Genomic DNA, 18,097 nt, shown 5'->3' with positions numbered 1-18,097 from the left:
AGTTGCTGGGGCGTCTGTTACTGCAGGTGTAGGATCTGGTGAAGTAGCTGGGGCGTCTGTTACTGCAGCTGTAGGATCTGGTGAAGTAGCTGGGGCGCCTGTTTCTGCAGCTGTAAGATCTGGTGATGTAGCTGGGGCGTCTGTTACTGCAGCTGTAGGATCTGGTGAAGTACCTTGGGCATTTGTTATTGCAGTTGTAGGATCTGGTGAAGAAGCTGGAGCGTCTGTTACTGCAGCTGTAGGATCTGGTGAAGTAGCTGGGCCTTCTGTTACTTCAGCTGTAGGATCTGGTGAAGTAGCTGGGGCGTCTGTTACTGCAGCTGTGGCATCTGGTGAAGTAGCTTGGGCGTCTGTTACTGCAGGTGTAGGATCTGTTGAAGTAGCTGGCGCGTCTGTTACTGCAGCTGTAGGATCTGGTGATGTAGGTGGGGCGTCTGTTACTGCAGCTGTAGGATCTGGTGAAGTAGCTGGGGCGTCTGTTACAGCAGCTGTAGGATCTGATGAAGTAGCTGGGCCTTCTGTTACTGCAGGTGTAGGATCTGGTGATGTAGGTGGGGCGTCTGTTACTGCAGGTGTAGGATCTGGTGAAGTAGCTGGGGCTTCTGTTACTGCAGCTGTAGGATCTGTTGAAGTAGCTGGGGCGTCTGTTACTGCAGCTGTAGGATCTGGTGAAGTAGCTGGGGCGTCTGTTACTGCAGGTGTAGGATCTGGTGAAGTAGCTGGGCCTTCTGTTACTGCAGCTGTAGGATCTGGTGAAGTAGCTGGGGCGTCTGTTACAGCAGGTGTAGGATCCGGTGATGTAGCTGGGGCGTCTGTTACTGCAGGTGTAGGTTCTGGTGATGTAGCTGGGGCGTCTGTTACTGCAGCTGTAGGATCTGGTGAAGTAGCTTGGGCATTTGTTTTTGCAGTTGTAGGATCTGGTGAAGAAGCTGGAGCGTCTGTTACTGCAGGTGTAGGATCTGGTGATGTAGCTGGGCTGTCTGTTACTGCAGCTGTATGATCTGGTGAAGTTGCTGGGGCGTCTGTTACTGCAGGTGTAGGATCTGGTGAAGTAGCTTGGGCGTCGGTTACTGCAGCGGTAGGATCTGGTGAAGTAGCTTGGGCATCTGTTACTGCAGCTGTAGGATCTGTTGAAGTAGCTGGGGCGTCTGTTACTGAAGGTGTAGGATCTGGTGAAGTAGCTTGGGCGTCGGTTACTGCAGCGGTAGGATCTGGTGAAGTAGCTTGGGCATCTGTTACTGCAGCTGTAGGATCTGGTGAAGAAGCTGGGGCGTCTGTTACTGCAGGGGTAGGATCTGGTGAAGTAGCTGGGGCGTTTGTTACTGCAGGTGTAGGATCTGGTGATGTAGCTGGGGCGTCTGTTACGGCAGCTGTAGGATCTGGTGAAGTAGCTGGGGCGTCTGTTACTGCAGCTGTAGGATCTGGTGAAGTTGCTGGGACGTCTGTTACTGCAGCTGTAGGATCTGGTGAAGTAGCTGGGGCGTCTGTTACTGCAGGTGTAGGATCTGGTGAAGTACCTGGGGCGTCTGTTACTGCAGGGGTAGGATCTGGTGAAGTAGCTGGGGCGTTTGTTACTGCAGGTGTAGGATCTGGTGATGTAGCTGGTGGGTCTGTTACGGCAGCTGTAGGATCTGGTGAAGTAACTTGGGCGTCTGTTACTGCAGGTGTAGGATCTGGTGATGTAGCTGGGGCATCTGTTACTGCAGCTGTATGATCTGGTGAAGTAGCTGGGCCTTCTGTTACTTCAGCTGTAGGATCTTGTGAGGTAGCTGGCGCGTCTGTTACTGCAGCTGTGGCATCTGGTGAAGTAGCTTGGGCGTCTGTTACTGCAGGTGTAGGATCTGTTGAAGTAGGTGGCGCGTCTGTTACTGCAGCCGTAGGATCTGGTGAAGTAGCTTGGGCGTCTGTTACTGCAGCCGTAGGATCTGGTGAAGTAGCTTGGGCGTCTGTTACAGCAGCTGTAGGATCTGGTGAAGTAGCTGGTGCGTCTGTTACTGGAGCTGTAGGATCTGGTGAAGTAGCTTGGGCGTCTGTTACTGCAGGTGTAGTATCTGATGATGTAGCTGGGGCGTCTGTTACTGCAGCTGTAGGATCTGGTGAAGTAGCTGGGGCGTCTGTTACTGCAGGTGTAGGATCTGGTGAAGTAGCTGGGCTTTCTGTTACTGCAGCTGTAGGATCTGGTGAAGTAGCTGGGGCGTCTGTTACTGCAGCAGGTGTAGGATCTGGTGATGTAGCTGGGGCGTCTGTTACTGCAGCTGTAGGCTCTGGTGAAGTAGCTGGGGCGTCTGTTACTGCAGGTGTAAGATCTGCTGAAGTAGCTTGGGCGTCTGTTACTGCAGGTGTAGGATCTGGTGATGTAGCTGGCGGGTCTGTTACGGCAGCTGTAGGATCTGGTGAAGTAGCTGGGGCGTCTGTTACTGCAGCTGTAGGATCTGGTGATGTAGCTGGGCTGTCTGTTACTGCAGCTGTATGATCTGGTGAAGTAGCTGGGGCGTCTGTTACTGCAGCTGTAGGATCTGGTGAAGTAGCTTGGGCGTCTGTTACTGCAGCTGTAGGATCTGGTGAAGTAGCTTGGGCATCTGTTACAGAAGCTGTAGGATCTGTTGAAGTAGCTGGGGCGTCTGTTACTGAAGGTGTAGGATCTGATGAAGAAGCTGGCACGTCTGTTACAGCAGCTGTAGGATCTGGTGAAGTAGCTGGGCCTTCTGTTACTGCAGCTGTAGGATCTGGTGAAGTAGCTTGGGCGTCTGTTACTGAAGCTGTAGGATCTGGTGAAGTAGCTGGGGCGTCTGTTACAGCAGGTGTAGGATCTGGTGATGTAGCTGGGGCGTCTGTTACTGCAGCTGTGGCATCTGGTGAAGTAGCTGGGGCGTCTGTTACTGCAGCTGTAGGATCTGGTGAAGTAGCTTGGGCGTCTGTTACTGCAGCTGTAGGATCTGGTGAAGTAGCTGGGGCGTCTGTTACTGCAGCTGTAGCATCTGGTGAAGTAGCTGGGGCGTCTGTTACTGCAGGTGTAGGATCTGGTGAAGTAGCTGGGCTTTCTGTTACTGCAGCTGTAGGATCTGGTGAAGTAGCTGGGGCGTCTGTTACTGCAGCAGGTGTAGGATCTGGTGATGTAGCTGGGGCGTCTGTTACTGCAGCTGTAGGCTCTGGTGAAGTAGCTGGGGCGTCTGTTACTGCAGGTGTAAGATCTGCTGAAGTAGCTTGGGCGTCTGTTACTGCAGGTGTAGGATCTGGTGATGTAGCTGGCGGGTCTGTTACGGCAGCTGTAGGATCTGGTGAAGTAGCTTGGGCATCTGTTACAGCAGCTGTAGGATCTGTTGAAGTAGCTGGGGCGTCTGTTACTGAAGGTGTAGGATCTGGTGAAGAAGCTGGCACGTCTGTTACAGCAGCTGTAGGATCTGGTGAAGTAGCCGGGCCTTCTGTTACTGCAGCTGTAGGATCTGGTGAAGTAGCTTGGGCGTCTGTTACTGAAGCTGTAGGATCTGGTGAAGTAGCTGGGGCGTCTGTTACAGCAGGTGTAGGATCTGGTGATGTAGCTGGGGCGTCTGTTACTGCAGCTGTGGCATCTGGTGAAGTAGCTGGGGCGTCTGTTACTGCAGCTGTAGGATCTGGTGAAGTAGCTTGGGCGTCTGTTACTGCAGCTGTAGGATCTGGTGAAGTAGCTGGGGCGTCTGTTACTGCAGCTGTAGCATCTGGTGAAGTAGCTGGGGCGTCTGTTACTGCAGCTGTAGGATCTGGTGAAGTAGCTTGGGCGTCTGTTACTGCAGGTGTAGGATCTGGTGATGTAGCTGGGGCGTCTGTTACTGCAGCTGTAGGATCTGATGAAGTAACTGGGCTGTCTGTTACAACAGGGGTGGGATCTGATGAAGTAGCTGGGGCGTCTGTTACTGCAGCTGTAGGATCTGGTGAAGTAGCTTGGGCGTCTGTTACTGAAGCTGTAGGATCTGGTGAAGTAGCTGGGGCGTCTGTTACAGCAGGTGTAGGATCTGGTGATGTAGCTGGGGCGTCTGTTACTGCAGCTGTGGCATCTGGTGAAGTAGCTGGGGCGTCTGTTACTGCAGCTGTAGGATCTGGTGAAGTAGCTTGGGCGTCTGTTACTGCAGCTGTAGGATCTGGTGAAGTAGCTGGGGCGTCTGTTACTGCAGCTGTAGCATCTGGTGAAGTAGCTGGGGCGTCTGTTACTGCAGGTGTAGGATCTGGTGAAGTAGCTGGGCTTTCTGTTACTGCAGCTGTAGGATCTGGTGAAGTAGCTGGGGCGTCTGTTACTGCAGCAGGTGTAGGATCTGGTGATGTAGCTGGGGCGTCTGTTACTGCAGCTGTAGGCTCTGGTGAAGTAGCTGGGGCGTCTGTTACTGCAGGTGTAAGATCTGCTGAAGTAGCTTGGGCGTCTGTTACTGCAGGTGTAGGATCTGGTGATGTAGCTGGCGGGTCTGTTACGGCAGCTGTAGGATCTGGTGAAGTAGCTTGGGCATCTGTTACAGCAGCTGTAGGATCTGTTGAAGTAGCTGGGGCGTCTGTTACTGAAGGTGTAGGATCTGGTGAAGAAGCTGGCACGTCTGTTACAGCAGCTGTAGGATCTGGTGAAGTAGCCGGGCCTTCTGTTACTGCAGCTGTAGGATCTGGTGAAGTAGCTTGGGCGTCTGTTACTGAAGCTGTAGGATCTGGTGAAGTAGCTGGGGCGTCTGTTACAGCAGGTGTAGGATCTGGTGATGTAGCTGGGGCGTCTGTTACTGCAGCTGTGGCATCTGGTGAAGTAGCTGGGGCGTCTGTTACTGCAGCTGTAGGATCTGGTGAAGTAGCTTGGGCGTCTGTTACTGCAGCTGTAGGATCTGGTGAAGTAGCTGGGGCGTCTGTTACTGCAGCTGTAGCATCTGGTGAAGTAGCTGGGGCGTCTGTTACTGCAGCTGTAGGATCTGGTGAAGTAGCTTGGGCGTCTGTTACTGCAGGTGTAGGATCTGGTGATGTAGCTGGGGCGTCTGTTACTGCAGCTGTAGGATCTGATGAAGTAACTGGGCTGTCTGTTACAACAGGGGTGGGATCTGATGAAGTAGCTGGGGCGTCTGTTACTGCAGCTGTAGGATCTGGTGAAGTAGCTGGGGCGTCTGTTACTGCAGGTGTAGGATCTGCTGAAGTAGCTTGGGCGTCTGTTACTGCAGGTGTAGGATCTGGTGATGTAGCTGGCGGGTCTGTTACGGCAGCTGTATGATCTGGTGAAGTAGCTGGGGCGTCTGTTACAGCAGCTGTAGGATCTGGTGAAGTAGCTTGGGCGTCTGTTACTGCAGCTGTAGGATCTGGTGAAGTAGCTGGGGCGTCTGTTACTGCAGGTGTAGGATCTGGTGATGTAGCTGGGCTGTCTGTTACTGCAGCTGTATGATCTGGTGAAGTAGCTGGGGCGTCTGTTACTGCAGCTGTAGGATCTGGTGAAGTAGCTTGGGCATCTGTTACAGCAGCTGTAGGATCATTTGAAGTAGATGGGGCGTCTGTTACTGAAGGTGTAGGATCTGGTGATGTAGCTGGGGCGTCTGTTACTGCAGCTGTGGCATCTGGTGAAGTAGCTTGGGCGTCTGTTACTGCAGGTGTAGGATCTGTTGAAGTAGCTGGGGCGTCTGTTACTGTAGCTGTAGGATCTGGTGAAGTAGCTGGGGCGTCTGTTACTGCAGCTGTAGGATCTGGTGAAGTAGCTTGGGCGTCTGTTACTGCAGCTGTAGGATCTGGTGAAGTAGCTGGAGCGTCTGTTACTGCAGCTGTAGGATCTGGTGAAGTAGCTTGGGCGTCTGTTACTGCAGGTGTAGGATCTGGTGATGTAGCTGGGGCGTCTGTTACTGCAGCTGTAGGATCTGATGAAGTAACTGGGCTGTCTGTTACAACAGGGGTGGGATCTGATGAAGTAGCTGGGGCGTCTGTTACTGCAGCTGTAGGATCTGGTGAAGTAGCTGGGGCGTCTGTTACTGCAGGTGTAGGATCTGCTGAAGTGGCTTGGGCGTCTGTTACTGCAGGTGTAGGATCTGGTGATGTAGCTGGCGGGTCTGTTACGGCAGCTGTAGGATCTGGTGAAGTAGCTGGGGCGTCTGTTACTGCAGGTGTAGGATCTGGTGATGTAGCTGGGCTGTCTGTTACTGCATCTGTAGGATCTGGTGAAGTAGCTTGGGCATCTGTTACTGCAGCTGTAGGATCTGGTGAAGTAGCTTGGGCATCTGTTACAGCAGCTGTAGGATCTGTTGAAGTAGCTGGGGCGTCTGTTACTGAAGGTGTAGGATCTGGTGAAGAAGCTGGCACGTCTGTTACAGCAGCTGTAGGATCTGGTGAAGTAGCTGGGCCTTCTGTTACTGCAGCTGTAGGATCTGGTGAAGTAGCTTGGGCGTCTGTTACTGAAGCTGTAGGATCTGGTGAAGTAGCTGGGGCGTCTGTTACAGCAGCTGTAGGATCTGGTGATGTAGCTGGGGCGTCTGTTACTGCAGGTGTAGGATCTGGTGAAGTAGCTGGGGCGTCTGTTACTGCAGCTGTAGGATCTGGTGAAGTAGCTTGGGCGTCTGTTACTGCAGCTGTAGGATCAGGTGAAGTAGCTGGGGCGTCTGTTACTGCAGGTGTAGGATCTGGTGAAGAAGCTGGCACGTCTGTTACAGCAGCTGTAGGATCTGGTGAAGTAGCTGGGCCTTCTGTTACTGCAGCTGTAGGATCTGGTGATGTAGCTGGGGCGTCTGTTACAGCAGGTGTAGGATCTGGTGATGTAGCTGGGGCGTCTGTTACTGCAGGTGTAGGATCTGGTGAAGTAGCTTGGGCGTCTGTTACTGCAGCTGTAGGATCTGGTGAAGTAGCTTGGGCGTCTGTTACTGCAGCTGTAGGATCTGGTGAAGTAGCTGGGGCGTCTGTTACTGCAGCTGTAGGATCTGGTGAAGTAGCTGGGGCGTCTGTTACTGCAGGTGTAGGATCTGGTGATGTAGCTTGGGCGTCTGTTACTGCAGCTGTAGGATCTGATGAAGTAACTGGGCTGTCTGTTACAGCAGGGGTGGGATCTGATGAAGTAGCTGGGGCGTCTGTTACTGCAGCTGTAGGATCTGGTGAAGTAGCTGGGGCGTCTGTTACTGCAGGTGTAGGATCTGCTGAAGTAGCTTGGGCGTCTGTTACTGCAGGTGTAGGATCTGGTGATGTAGCTGGCGGGTCTGTTACGGCAGCTGTAGGATCTGGTGAAGTAGCTGGGGCTTCTGTTACTGCAGCTGTAGGATCTGGTGAAGTAGCTGGGGCGTCTGTTACTGCAGCTGTAGGATCTGGTGATGTAGCTGGGCCGTCTGTTACTGCAGCTGTAGGATCTGGTGAAGTAGCTTGGGCGTCTGTTACTGCAGCTGTAGGATCTGGTGAAGTAGCTGGGGCGTCTGTTACTGCAGGTGTAGGATCTGGTGAAGTAGCTGGCGTGTTTGTTACTGAAGGTGTAGGATCTGGTGAAGTAGCTGGGCCTTCTGTTACTGCAGCTGTATGATCTGGTGAAGTAGCTGGGGCGTCTGTTACAGCAGCTGTAGGATCTGGTGAAGTAGCTTGGGCGTCTGTTACTGCAGCTGTAGGATCTGGTGAAGTAGCTGGGGCGTCTGTTACTGCAGGTGTAGGATCTGGTGATGTAGCTGGGCTGTCTGTTACTGCAGCTGTATGATCTGGTGAAGTAGCTGGGGCGTCTGTTACTGCAGCTGTAGGATCTGGTGAAGTAGCTTGGGCGTCTGTTACTGCATCTGTAGGATCTGGTGAAGTAGCTTGGGCATCTGTTACAGCAGCTGTAGGAAAAGTTGAAGTAGCTGGGGCGTCTGTTACTGAAGGTGTAGGATCTGGTGATGTAGCTGGGGCGTCTGTTACTGCAGCTGTGGCATCTGGTGAAGTAGCTTGGGCGTCTGTTACTGCAGGTGTAGGATCTGTTGAAGTAGCTGGCGCGTCTGTTACTGCAGGTGTAGGATCTGGTGAAGTAGCTGGGGCGTCTGTTACTGCAGCTGTAGGAGCTGGTGAAGTAGCTTGGGCGTCTGTTACTGCAGCTGTAGGATCTGGTGAAGTAGCTGGGGCGTCTGTTACTGCAGCTGTAGCATCTGGTGAAGTAGCTGGGGCGTCTGTTACTGCAGCTGTAGGATCTGGTGAAGTAGCTTGGGCGTCTGTTACTGCAGGTGTAGGATCTGGTGATGTAGCTGGGGCGTCTGTTACTGCAGCTGTAGGATCTGATGAAGTAACTGGGCTGTCTGTTACAACAGGGGTGGGATCTGATGAAGTAGCTGGGGCGTCTGTTACTGCAGCTGTAGGATCTGGTGAAGTAGCTGGGGCGTCTGTTACTGCAGGTGTAGGATCTGCTGAAGTAGCTTGGGCGTCTGTTACTGCAGGTGTAGGATCTGGTGATGTACCTGGCGGGTCTGTTACGGCAGCTGTAGGATCTGGTGAAGTAGCTAGGGCGTCTGTTACTGCAGGTGTAGGATCTGGTGATGTAGCTGGGCTGTCTGTTACTGCAGCTGTATGATCTGGTGAAGTAGCTGGGGCGTCTGTTACTGCAGCTGTAGGATCTGGTGAAGTAGCTTGGGCGTCTGTTACTGCATCTGTAGGATCTGGTGAAGTAGCTTGGGCATCTGTTACAGCAGCTGTAGGATCTGTTGAAGTAGCTGGGGCGTCTGTTACTGAAGGTGTAGGATCTGGTGAATAAGCTGGCACGTCTGTTACAGCAGGTGTAGGATCTGGTGATGTAGCTAGGCCTTCTGTTACTGCAGGTGTAGGATCTGGTGAAGTAGCTTGGGCGTCTGTTACTGCAGCTGTAGGATCTGGTGATGTAGCTGGGGCGTCTGTTACTGCAGCTGTGGCATCTGGTGAAGTAGCTTGGGCGTCTGTTACTGCAGCTGTAGGATCTGTTGAAGTAGCTGGGGCGTCTGTTACTGTAGCTGTAGGATCTGGTGAAGTAGCTGGGGCGTCTGTTACTGCAGCTGTAGGATCTGGTGAAGTAGCTTGGGCGTCTGTTACTGCAGCTGTAGGATCTGGTGAAGTAGCTGGGGCGTCTGTTACTGCAGCTGTAGCATCTGGTGAAGTAGCTGGGGCGTCTGTTACTGCAGCTGTAGGATCTGGTGAAGTAGCTTGGGCGTCTGTTACTGCAGGTGTAGGATCTGATGAAGTAGCTGGGGCGTCTGTTACTGCAGCTGTAGGATCTGGTGAAGTAGCTGGGGCGTCTGTTACTGCAGGTGTAGGATCTGCTGAAGTAGCTTGGGCGTCTGTTACTGCAGGTGTAGGATCTGGTGATGTAGCTGGCGGGTCTGTTACGGCGGCTGTAGGATCTGGTGAAGTAGCTGGGGCGTCTGTTACTGCAGGTGTAGGATCTGGTGATGTAGCTGGGCTGTCTGTTACTGCAGCTGTATGATCTGGTGAAGTAGCTGGGCCTTCTGTTACTGCAGCTGTAGGATCTGGTGAAGTAGCTTGGGCGTCTGTTACTGAAGCTGTAGGATCTGGTGAAGTAGCTGGGGCGTCTGTTACAGCAGGTGTAGGATCTGGTGATGTAGCTGGGGCGTCTGTTACTGCAGGTGTAGGATCTGGTGAAGTAGCTTGGGTGTCTGTTACTGCAGCTGTAGGATCTGGTGAAGTAGCTTGGGCGTCTGTTACTGCAGCTGTAGGATCAGGTGAAGTAGCTGGGGCGTCTGTTACTGCAGGTGTAGGATCTGGTGAAGTAGCTGGGGCTTCTGTTACTGCAGCTGTAGGATCTGGTGATGTAGCTGGGACGTCTGTTACTGCAGCTGTAGGATCTGGTGATGTAGCTGGGACGTCTGTTACTGCAGCTGTAGGATCTGGTGAAGTAGCTTGGGCGTCTGTTACTGCAGCTGTAGGATCTGGTGAAGTAGCTGGGGCGTCTGTTACTGCAGGTGTAGGATCTGGTGAAGTAGCCGGGCCTTCTGTTACTGCAGTTGTAGGATCTGGTGAAGTAGCTGGGGCGTCTGTTACAGCAGGTGTAGGATCTGGTGATGTAGCTGGGGCGTCTGTTACTGCAGCTGTAGGATCTGGTGAAGTTGCTGGGGCGTCTGTTACTGCAGGTGTAGGATCTGGTGAAGTAGCTGGGGCGTCTGTTACTGCAGCTGTAGGATCTGGTGAAGTAGCTGGGGCGCCTGTTTCTGCAGCTGTAGGATCTGGTGATGTAGCTGGGGCGTCTGTTACTGCAGCTGTAGGATCTGGTGAAGTACCTTGGGCATTTGTTATTGCAGTTATAGGATCTGGTGAAGAAGCTGGAGCGTCTGTTACTGCAGCTGTAGGATCTGGTGAAGTAGCTGGGCCTTCTGTTACTTCAGCTGTAGGATCTGGTGAAGTAGCTGGGGAGTCTGTTACTGCAGCTGTGGCATCTGGTGAAGTAGCTTGGGCGTCTGTTACTGCAGGTGTAGGATCTGTTGAAGTAGCTGGCGCGTCTGTTACTGCAGCTGTAGGATCTGGTGAAGTAGCTGGGGCGTCTGTTACTGCAGCTGTAGGATCTGGTGAAGTTGCTGGGGCGTCTGTTACTGCAGCTGTAGGATCTGATGAAGTAGCTGGGCCTTCTGTTACTGCAGGTGTAGGATCTGGTGATGTAGGTGGGGCGTCTGTTACTGCAGGTGTAGGATCTGGTGAAGTAGCTTGGGCGTCTGTTACTGCAGCTGTAGGATCTGGTGAAGTAGCTTGGGCGTCTGTTACTGCAGCTGTAGGATCAGGTGAAGTAGCTGGGGCGTCTGTTACTGCAGGTGTAGGATCTGGTGAAGTAGCTGGGGCTTCTGTTACTGCAGCTGTAGGATCTGGTGATGTAGCTGGGACGTCTGTTACTGCAGCTGTAGGATCTGGTGATGTAGCTGGGACGTCTGTTACTGCAGCTGTAGGATCTGGTGAAGTTGCTGGGGCGTCTGTTACTGCAGGTGTAGGATCTGGTGAAGTAGCTGGGGCGTCTGTTACTGCAGCTGTAGGATCTGGTGAAGTAGCTGGGGCGCCTGTTTCTGCAGCTGTAGGATCTGGTGATGTAGCTGGGGCGTCTGTTACTGCAGCTGTAGGATCTGGTGAAGTACCTTGGGCATTTGTTATTGCAGTTGTAGGATCTGGTGAAGAAGCTGGAGCGTCTGTTACTGCAGCTGTAGGATCTGGTGAAGTAGCTGGGCCTTCTGTTACTTCAGCTGTAGGATCTGGTGAAGTAGCTGGGGCGTCTGTTACTGCAGCTGTGGCATCTGGTGAAGTAGCTTGGGCGTCTGTTACTGCAGGTGTAGGATCTGTTGAAGTAGCTGGCGCGTCTGTTACTGCAGCTGTAGGATCTGGTGAAGTAGCTGGGGCGTCTGTTACTGCAGCTGTAGGATCTGGTGAAGTTGCTGGGGCGTCTGTTACTGCAGCTGTAGGATCTGATGAAGTAGCTGGGCCTTCTGTTACTGCAGGTGTAGGATCTGGTGATGTAGGTGGGGCGTCTGTTACTGCAGGTGTAGGATCTGGTGAAGTAGCTGGGGCGTCTGTTTCTGCAGCTGTAGGATCTGGTGAAGTAGCTTGGGCGTCTGTTACAGCAGCTGTAGGATCTGGTGATGTAGCTGCGGCATCTGTTACTGCAGGTGTAGGATCTGGTGAAGTAGCTGGGGCCTCTGTTACTGCAGGTGTAGGATCTGGTGATGTAGCTGGGGCGTCTGTTACTGCAGGTGTAGGACCTGGTGAAGTAGCTGGGGCGTCTGTTACTGCAGGGGTAGGATCTGGTGAAGAAGCTGGGGCGTCTGTTACTGCAGCTGTAGAATCTGGTGAAGTAGCTGGGGCATCTGTTACTGCAGGTGTAAGATCTGGTGAAGTAGCTGGGCCTTCTGTTACTACAGGTGTAGGATCTGGTGATGTACCTGGGACGTCTGTTACTGCAGCTGTAGGATCTGGTGAAGTAGCTGGGGCGTCTGTTACTGCTGGTGTAGCATCTGGTGATGTACCTGGGACGTCTGTTACTGCAGCTGTAGGATCTGGTGAAGTAGCTGGGGCGTCTGTTACTGCAGGTGTAGGATCTGGTGAAGTAGCTGGCGCGTCTGTTACTGCAGGGGTAGGATCTGGTGAAGTAGCTGGGCCTTCTGTTACTGCAGCTGTAGGATCTGGTGAAGTAGCTTGGGCGTCTGTTACTGAAGCTGTAGGATCTGGTGAAGTACCTGGGGCGTCTGTTACTGCAGCTGTAGAATCTGGTGAAGTAGCTGGGGCATCTGTTACTGCAGGTGTAAGATCTGGTGAAGTAGCTGGGCCTTCTGTTACTACAGGTGTAGGATCTGGTGATGTACCTGGGACGTCTGTTACTGCAGCTGTAGGATCTGGTGAAGTAGCTGGGGCGTCTGTTACTGCTGGTGTAGCATCTGGTGATGTACCTGGGACGTCTGTTACTGCAGCTGTAGGATCTGGTGAAGTAGCTGGGGCGTCTGTTACTGCAGGTGTAGGATCTGGTGAAGTAGCTGGCGCGTCTGTTACTGCAGGGGTAGGATCTGGTGAAGTAGCTGGGCCTTCTGTTACTGCAGCTGTAGGATCTGGTGAAGTAGCTTGGGCGTCTGTTACTGAAGCTGTAGGATCTGGTGAAGTAGCTGGGGCGTCTGTTACAGCAGGTGTAGGATCTGGTGAAGTAGCTGGCGCGTCTGTTACTGCAGCTGTAGGATCTGGTGAAGTAGCTTGGGCGTCTGTTACTGCAGCTGTAGGATCTGGTGAAGTAGCTTGGGCGTCTGTTACTGCAGGTGTAGGATCTGGTGAAGTTGCTTGGGCGTCTGTTACTGCAGCTGTAGCATCTGGTGAAGTAGCTGGGGCGTCTGTTACTGCAGCTGTAGCATCTGGTGAAGTAGCTTGGGCGTCTGTTACTGCAGGAGTAGGATATGGTGAAGTAGCTGGGGCGTCTGTTACTGCAGGTGTAGGAACTGGTGAAGTTGCTTGGGCGTCTGTTACTGCAGCTGTAGGATCTAGTGAAGTAGCTGGGGCGTCTGTTACTGCAGCTGTAGCATCTGGTGAAGTAGCTGGGGCGTCTGTTACTGCAGGTGTAGGATCTGGTGAAGTTGCTTGGGCGTCTGTTACTGCAGCTGTAGGATCTAGTGAAGTAGCTGGGGCGTCTGTTACTGCAGCTGTAGCATCTGGTGAAGTAGCTTGGGCGTCTGTTACTGCAAGAGTAGGATCTGGTGAAGTAGCTGGGGCGTCTGTTACTGCAGGTGTAGGATCTGGTGAAGTAGCTTGGGCGTCTGTTACTGCAGCTGTAGGATCTGGTGAAGTTGCTGGGGCGTCTGTTACTGCAGCTGTAGGATCTGGTGAAGTAGCTGGGGCGTCTGTTACTGCAGGTGTAGGATCTGGTGAAGTAGCTGGGGCGTCTGTTACTGCAGCTGTAGGATCTGGTGAAGTAGCTGGCTCGTCTGTTACTGTAGCTGTAGGATCTAGTGAAGTAGCTGGGGCGTCTGTTACTGCAGGTGTAGGATCTGGTGAAGTAGCTGAGGTGTCTGTTACTGCAGGAGTAGGATCTGGTGATGTAGCTTGGGCGTTTGTTACTGTAGCTGTAGGATCTGGTGAAGAAACTGGCATGTCTGTTACTGCAGCTGTAGGATCTGGTGAAGTAGCTGGGGCGTCTGTTACTGCAGCTGTAGGATCTGGTGAAGAAGCTGGGGCGTCTGTTACTCCAGCTGTAGTATCTGGTGAAGTAGCTGGGGCGTCTGTTACTGCAGGTGTAAGATCTGGTGAAGTAGCTGGGGCGTCTGTTACTGCAGGGGTAGGATCTGGTGATGTAGCTGGGGCGTTTGTTACTGTAGCTGTAGGATTTGGTGAAGAAACTGGCACGTCTGTTACTGCAGCTGTAGGATTTGGTGAAGTAGCTGGGCCTTCTGTTACTGCAGGTGTAGGATCTGGTGATGTACCTGGGATGTCTGTTACTGCAGCTGTAGGATCTGGTGAAGTAGCTGGGGCATCTGTTACTGCAGGTGTAGCATCTGGTGATGTACCTGGGACGTCTGTTACTGCAGCTGTAGGATCTGGTGAAGTAGCTGGGGCGTCTGTTACTCCAGGTGTAGGATCTGGTGAAGTAGCTGGCGCGTCTGTTACTGCAGGGGTACGATCTGGTGAAGTAGCTGGGGCGTTTGTTACTGCAGGTGTAGGATCTGGTGAAGTAGCTGGGGCGTCTGTTACTGCAGCTGTAGGATCTGGTGAAGTAGCTGGGGCGTCTGTTACTGCAGCTGTAGGATCTGTTGAAGTAGCTGGGGCGTCTGTTACTGCAGCTGTAGGATCTGGTGAAGTAGCTTGGGCGTCTGTTACTGCAGCTGTAGGATCTGGTGAAGAAGCTGGGGCGTCTGTTACTGTAGCTGTAGAATCTGGTGAAGTTGCTGGGGCGTCTGTTACTGCAGGTGTAAGATCTGGTGAAGTAGCTGGGGCGTCTGTTACTGCAGGCGTAGGATCTGGTGATGTAGCTGGGGCGTTTGTTACTGTAGCTGTAGGATCTGGTGAAGAAAATGGCACGTCTGTTACTGCAGCTGTAGGATTTTGTGAAGTAGCTGGGCCTTCTGTTACTGCAGGTGTAGGATCTGGTGATGTACCTGGGACGTCTGTTACTGCAGCTGTAGGATCTGGTGAAGTAGCTGGGGCATCTGTTACTGCAGCTGTAGCATCTGGTGATGTACCTGGGACGTCTGTTACTGCAGCTGTAGGATCTGGTGAAGTAGCTGGGGCGTTTGTTACTGCAGGTGTAGGATCTGGTGATGTAGCTGGCGGGTCTGTTACGGCAGCTGTAGGATCTGGTGAAGTAGCTGGGGCGTCTGTTACTGCAGGTGTAGGATCTGGTGATGTAGCTGGGGCATCTGTTACTGCAGCTGTATGATCTGGTGAAGTAGCTGGGGCGTCTGTTACTGCAGCTGTAGGATCTGGTGAACTAGCTTGGGCATCTGTTACTGCACCTGTAGGATCTGGTGAAGTAGCTGGGGCTTCTGTTACAGCAGGTGTAGGATCTGCTGATGAGGCTGGGGCGTCTGTTACTGCAGCTGTAGGATCTGGTGAAGAAGCTGGCACGTCTGTTACAACAGCTGTAGGATCTGTTGAAGTAGCTGGGGCGTCTGTTACTGCAGCTGTAGGATCTGGCGAAGTAGCTTGGGCGTCTGTTACTGCAGGTGTAGGATCTGGTGAAGTAGCTTGGGCGTCTGTTACTGTAGCTGTAGGATCTGGTGAAGAAACTGGCACGTCTGTTACTGCAGCTGTAGGATCTGGTGAAGTAGCTGGGGCGTCTGTTACTGCAGCTGTAGGATCTGGTGAAGTAGCTGGGGCGTCTGTTACTGCAGCTGTAGGATCTGGTGAAGAAGCTGGGGCGTCTGTTACTGCAGCTGTAGGATCTGGTGAAGAAGCTGGGGCGTCTGTTACTGCAGCTGTAGAATCTGGTGAAGTAGCTGGGGCATCTGTTACTGCAGGTGTAAGATCTGGTGAAGTAGCTGGGGCGTTTGTTACTGTAGCTGTAGGATCTGGTGAAGAAACTGGCACGTCTGTTACTGCAGCTGTAGGATCTGGTGAAGTAGCTGGGGCGTCTGTTACTGCAGGTGTAGGATCTGGTGATGTAGCTGGGGCGTCTGTTACTGCAGGTGTAGGATCTGGTGAAGTAGCTGGGGCGTCTGTTACTGCAGGTGTAGGATCTGGTGAAGTTGCTTGGGCGTCTGTTACTGCAGCTGTAGGATCTAGTGAAGTAGCTGGGGTGTCTGTTACTGCAGGTGTAGGATCTGGTGAAGTAGCTTGGGCGTCTGTTACTGCAGGTGTAGGATCTGTTGAAGTAGCTGGGGCGTCTGTTACTGCAGGTGTAGGATCTGGTGAAGTAGCTGGCGCGTCTGTTACTGCAGGGGTAGGATCTGGTGAAGTAGCTGGGGCGTTTGTTACTGCAGGTGTAGGATCTGTTGAAGTAGCTGGGGCGTCTGTTACTGCAGCTGTAGGATCTGGTGAAGTAGCTTGGGCGTCTGTTACTGAAGCTGTAGGATCTGGTGAAGTGGCTGGGGCGTCTGTTACAGCAGGTGTAGGATCTGGTGATGTAGCTGGGGCGTCTGTTACTGCAGGTGTAGGATCTGGTGAAGTAGCTGGCGCGTCTGTTACTGCAGCGGTAGTATCTGGTGAAGTAGCTTGGGCATCTGTTACTGCAGCTGTAGGATCTGGTGAAGTAGCTGGGCCTTCTGTTACTGCAGCTGTAGGATCTGGTGAAGTAGCTGGGGCGTCTGTTACTGCAGGTGTAGGATCTGGTGATGTAGCTGGGGCGTCTGTTACTGCAGCTGTAGGATCTGGTGAAGTAGCTGGGGCGTCTGTTACTGCAGGTGTAGGATCTGGTGAAGTTGCTTGGGCGTCTGTTACTGCAGCTGTAGGATCTAGTGAAGTAGCTGGGGTGTCTGTTACTGCAGGTGTAGGATCTGGTGAAGTAGCTTGGGCGTCTGTTACTGCAGGTGTAGGATCTGTTGAAGTAGCTGGGGCGTCTGTTACTGCAGCTGTAGGATCTGGTGATGTAGCTGGGGCGTCTGTTACTGCAGGTGTAGGACCTGGTGAAGTAGCTGAGGCGTCTGTTACTGCAGCTGTAGGATCTGGTGAAGTAGGTTGGGCGTCTGTTACTGCAGCTGTAGGATCTGGTGAAGTTGCTGGGGCGTCTGTTACTGCAGCTGTAGGATCTGGTGAAGTAGCTGGGGCGTCTGTTACTGCAGGTGTAGGATCTGGTGAAGTAGCTGGGGCGTCTGTTACAGCAGGGGTAGGATCTGGTGATGTAGCTGGGGCGTCTGTTACTGCAGCTGTAGCATCTGGTGAAGTAGCTGGGGCCTCTGTTACTGCAGGTGTAGGATCTGGTGAAGTAGCTTGGGCATCTGTTACTGCAGGTGTATTACCCGGTGTAAATGCAATTATTAGTATATGACAACGTGTAAGTGTATAGCTTCAGCTAATTCTCAAATTACATGTATCATAATAATGTATCATAGATAATAAGATATGTGTTTATTGGCTTTTTTGTTGTTGTTGCATTTTAAACCTATTTGGTGAAGCTGCAAGGTGCAAGTTATAAGTAGAAATTACTATAAACAAAAGCATGATAAAAAAAATAACAACCAAAAATATGTGTATATATTGAATGAAATTTTATGAAGTTTTATACATTAATTTGTTTTACATCCATCATTTTTCATGTACCCAAGGGTAAAGAATTCCCTACCAATAAATATTTTCAGATTGCTCTGGAACAGTATATACTGATTGAATAAAACAAAGCGAAGTCCAACTGTTCACTGTAAAAAGTCTTTGATTGTATGTTTTGTTTTCTGAGAAGCTGCAACCACACAATAGCCAATCCACTGGTTTCACACGAACTTGTGATTGTCACACTGTCTACACTGTGCAATGAACCTGCCTTGACACATTAAGTGTTTCATGGAAAAAGATTTTAAAAGTCAGTTTATTGAAGTATTTGTAATTAAGTATCAAATTAAAAGAATGACTTTTTTGTTTTGGATTTGTAAAATGTAAAAACTAATAAAAACTAAATAATAAAAATCAAAACTAATTTTGTAATGAAGAAAAGAAAGTAAAAAAAAGGATCGACGCAGGTTCTGCACTGACACCATACAATTTGCTTAATTTAGCAGATAAAAAGAATAAAAAGAACTTGGCTGCAGAGTGCATTGGCAAGGGAATGTAGTGTAACAACAGGGTCATAAGATAAGGTTAGACTGTTGAAAGAAAGCACTAGTCAAATTCTTAGATCTGCTTGTGCGTGTGATAAATGGTTGCAGGGAAAACCTGAAGCAGGTGTGCAAGTTATACCTTTATTATTAACACATAATACATGCTTTTTATTTCCCCCCCCCCAAAATAAATTATTTGATTATTAAAAAATAAAGTTTTTATATCAAATAGCATTCTTTACTTTAAAGCCATTAAAAAGTTTTTATTTTTTATGCTTAAAAACGCCATCTGGTGGTGGGCCAGTGCGTGTGTGTGCGTGCGCGCCCCCCCGCGTCTGTGCGAGCTCGTGCACGCGCCTGTGTCTGGGCCCGTCCTTGTCTGTGTGTGTGTGTGTGTGAAAATGTGTTAAACCAGAGTAAAAGTGATTAGTTAAACTTCTGCTTTTGTAATGTTCAGTATGGCGAGGCATACAGGTTGCATGCCTCGTTGGAAAACTTTATTT

The 18,097-nt window shown here is 51.6% G+C and overlaps 1 protein-coding gene across 1 annotated transcript in view; it reads right to left on the bottom strand.

Moving 5' to 3' along the window:
* The window catches only part of LOC309713159 (uncharacterized protein), a gene marked incomplete at its 5' end in the record, with an annotated part of 36,406 nt that extends 19,307 nt beyond the window's left edge, over nucleotides 1-17,099 (bottom strand). Inside the window, one exon of the mRNA XM_082544560.1 lies at nucleotides 17,084-17,099. Coding sequence (XP_082400686.1) covers nucleotides 17,084-17,099 — 16 coding nt within the window. The remainder of the gene's footprint in view (nucleotides 1-17,083) is intronic.
* Between the last annotated feature and the right edge of the window lie 998 nt (nucleotides 17,100-18,097).

Source organism: Aulonocara stuartgranti, assembly GCF_965226115.1.
Source record: "Aulonocara stuartgranti genome assembly, chromosome: 8".
Taxonomy (NCBI): Eukaryota; Metazoa; Chordata; class Actinopteri; order Cichliformes; family Cichlidae; genus Aulonocara; species Aulonocara stuartgranti.
This window is presented reverse-complemented; position numbering and strand designations above follow the sequence as displayed.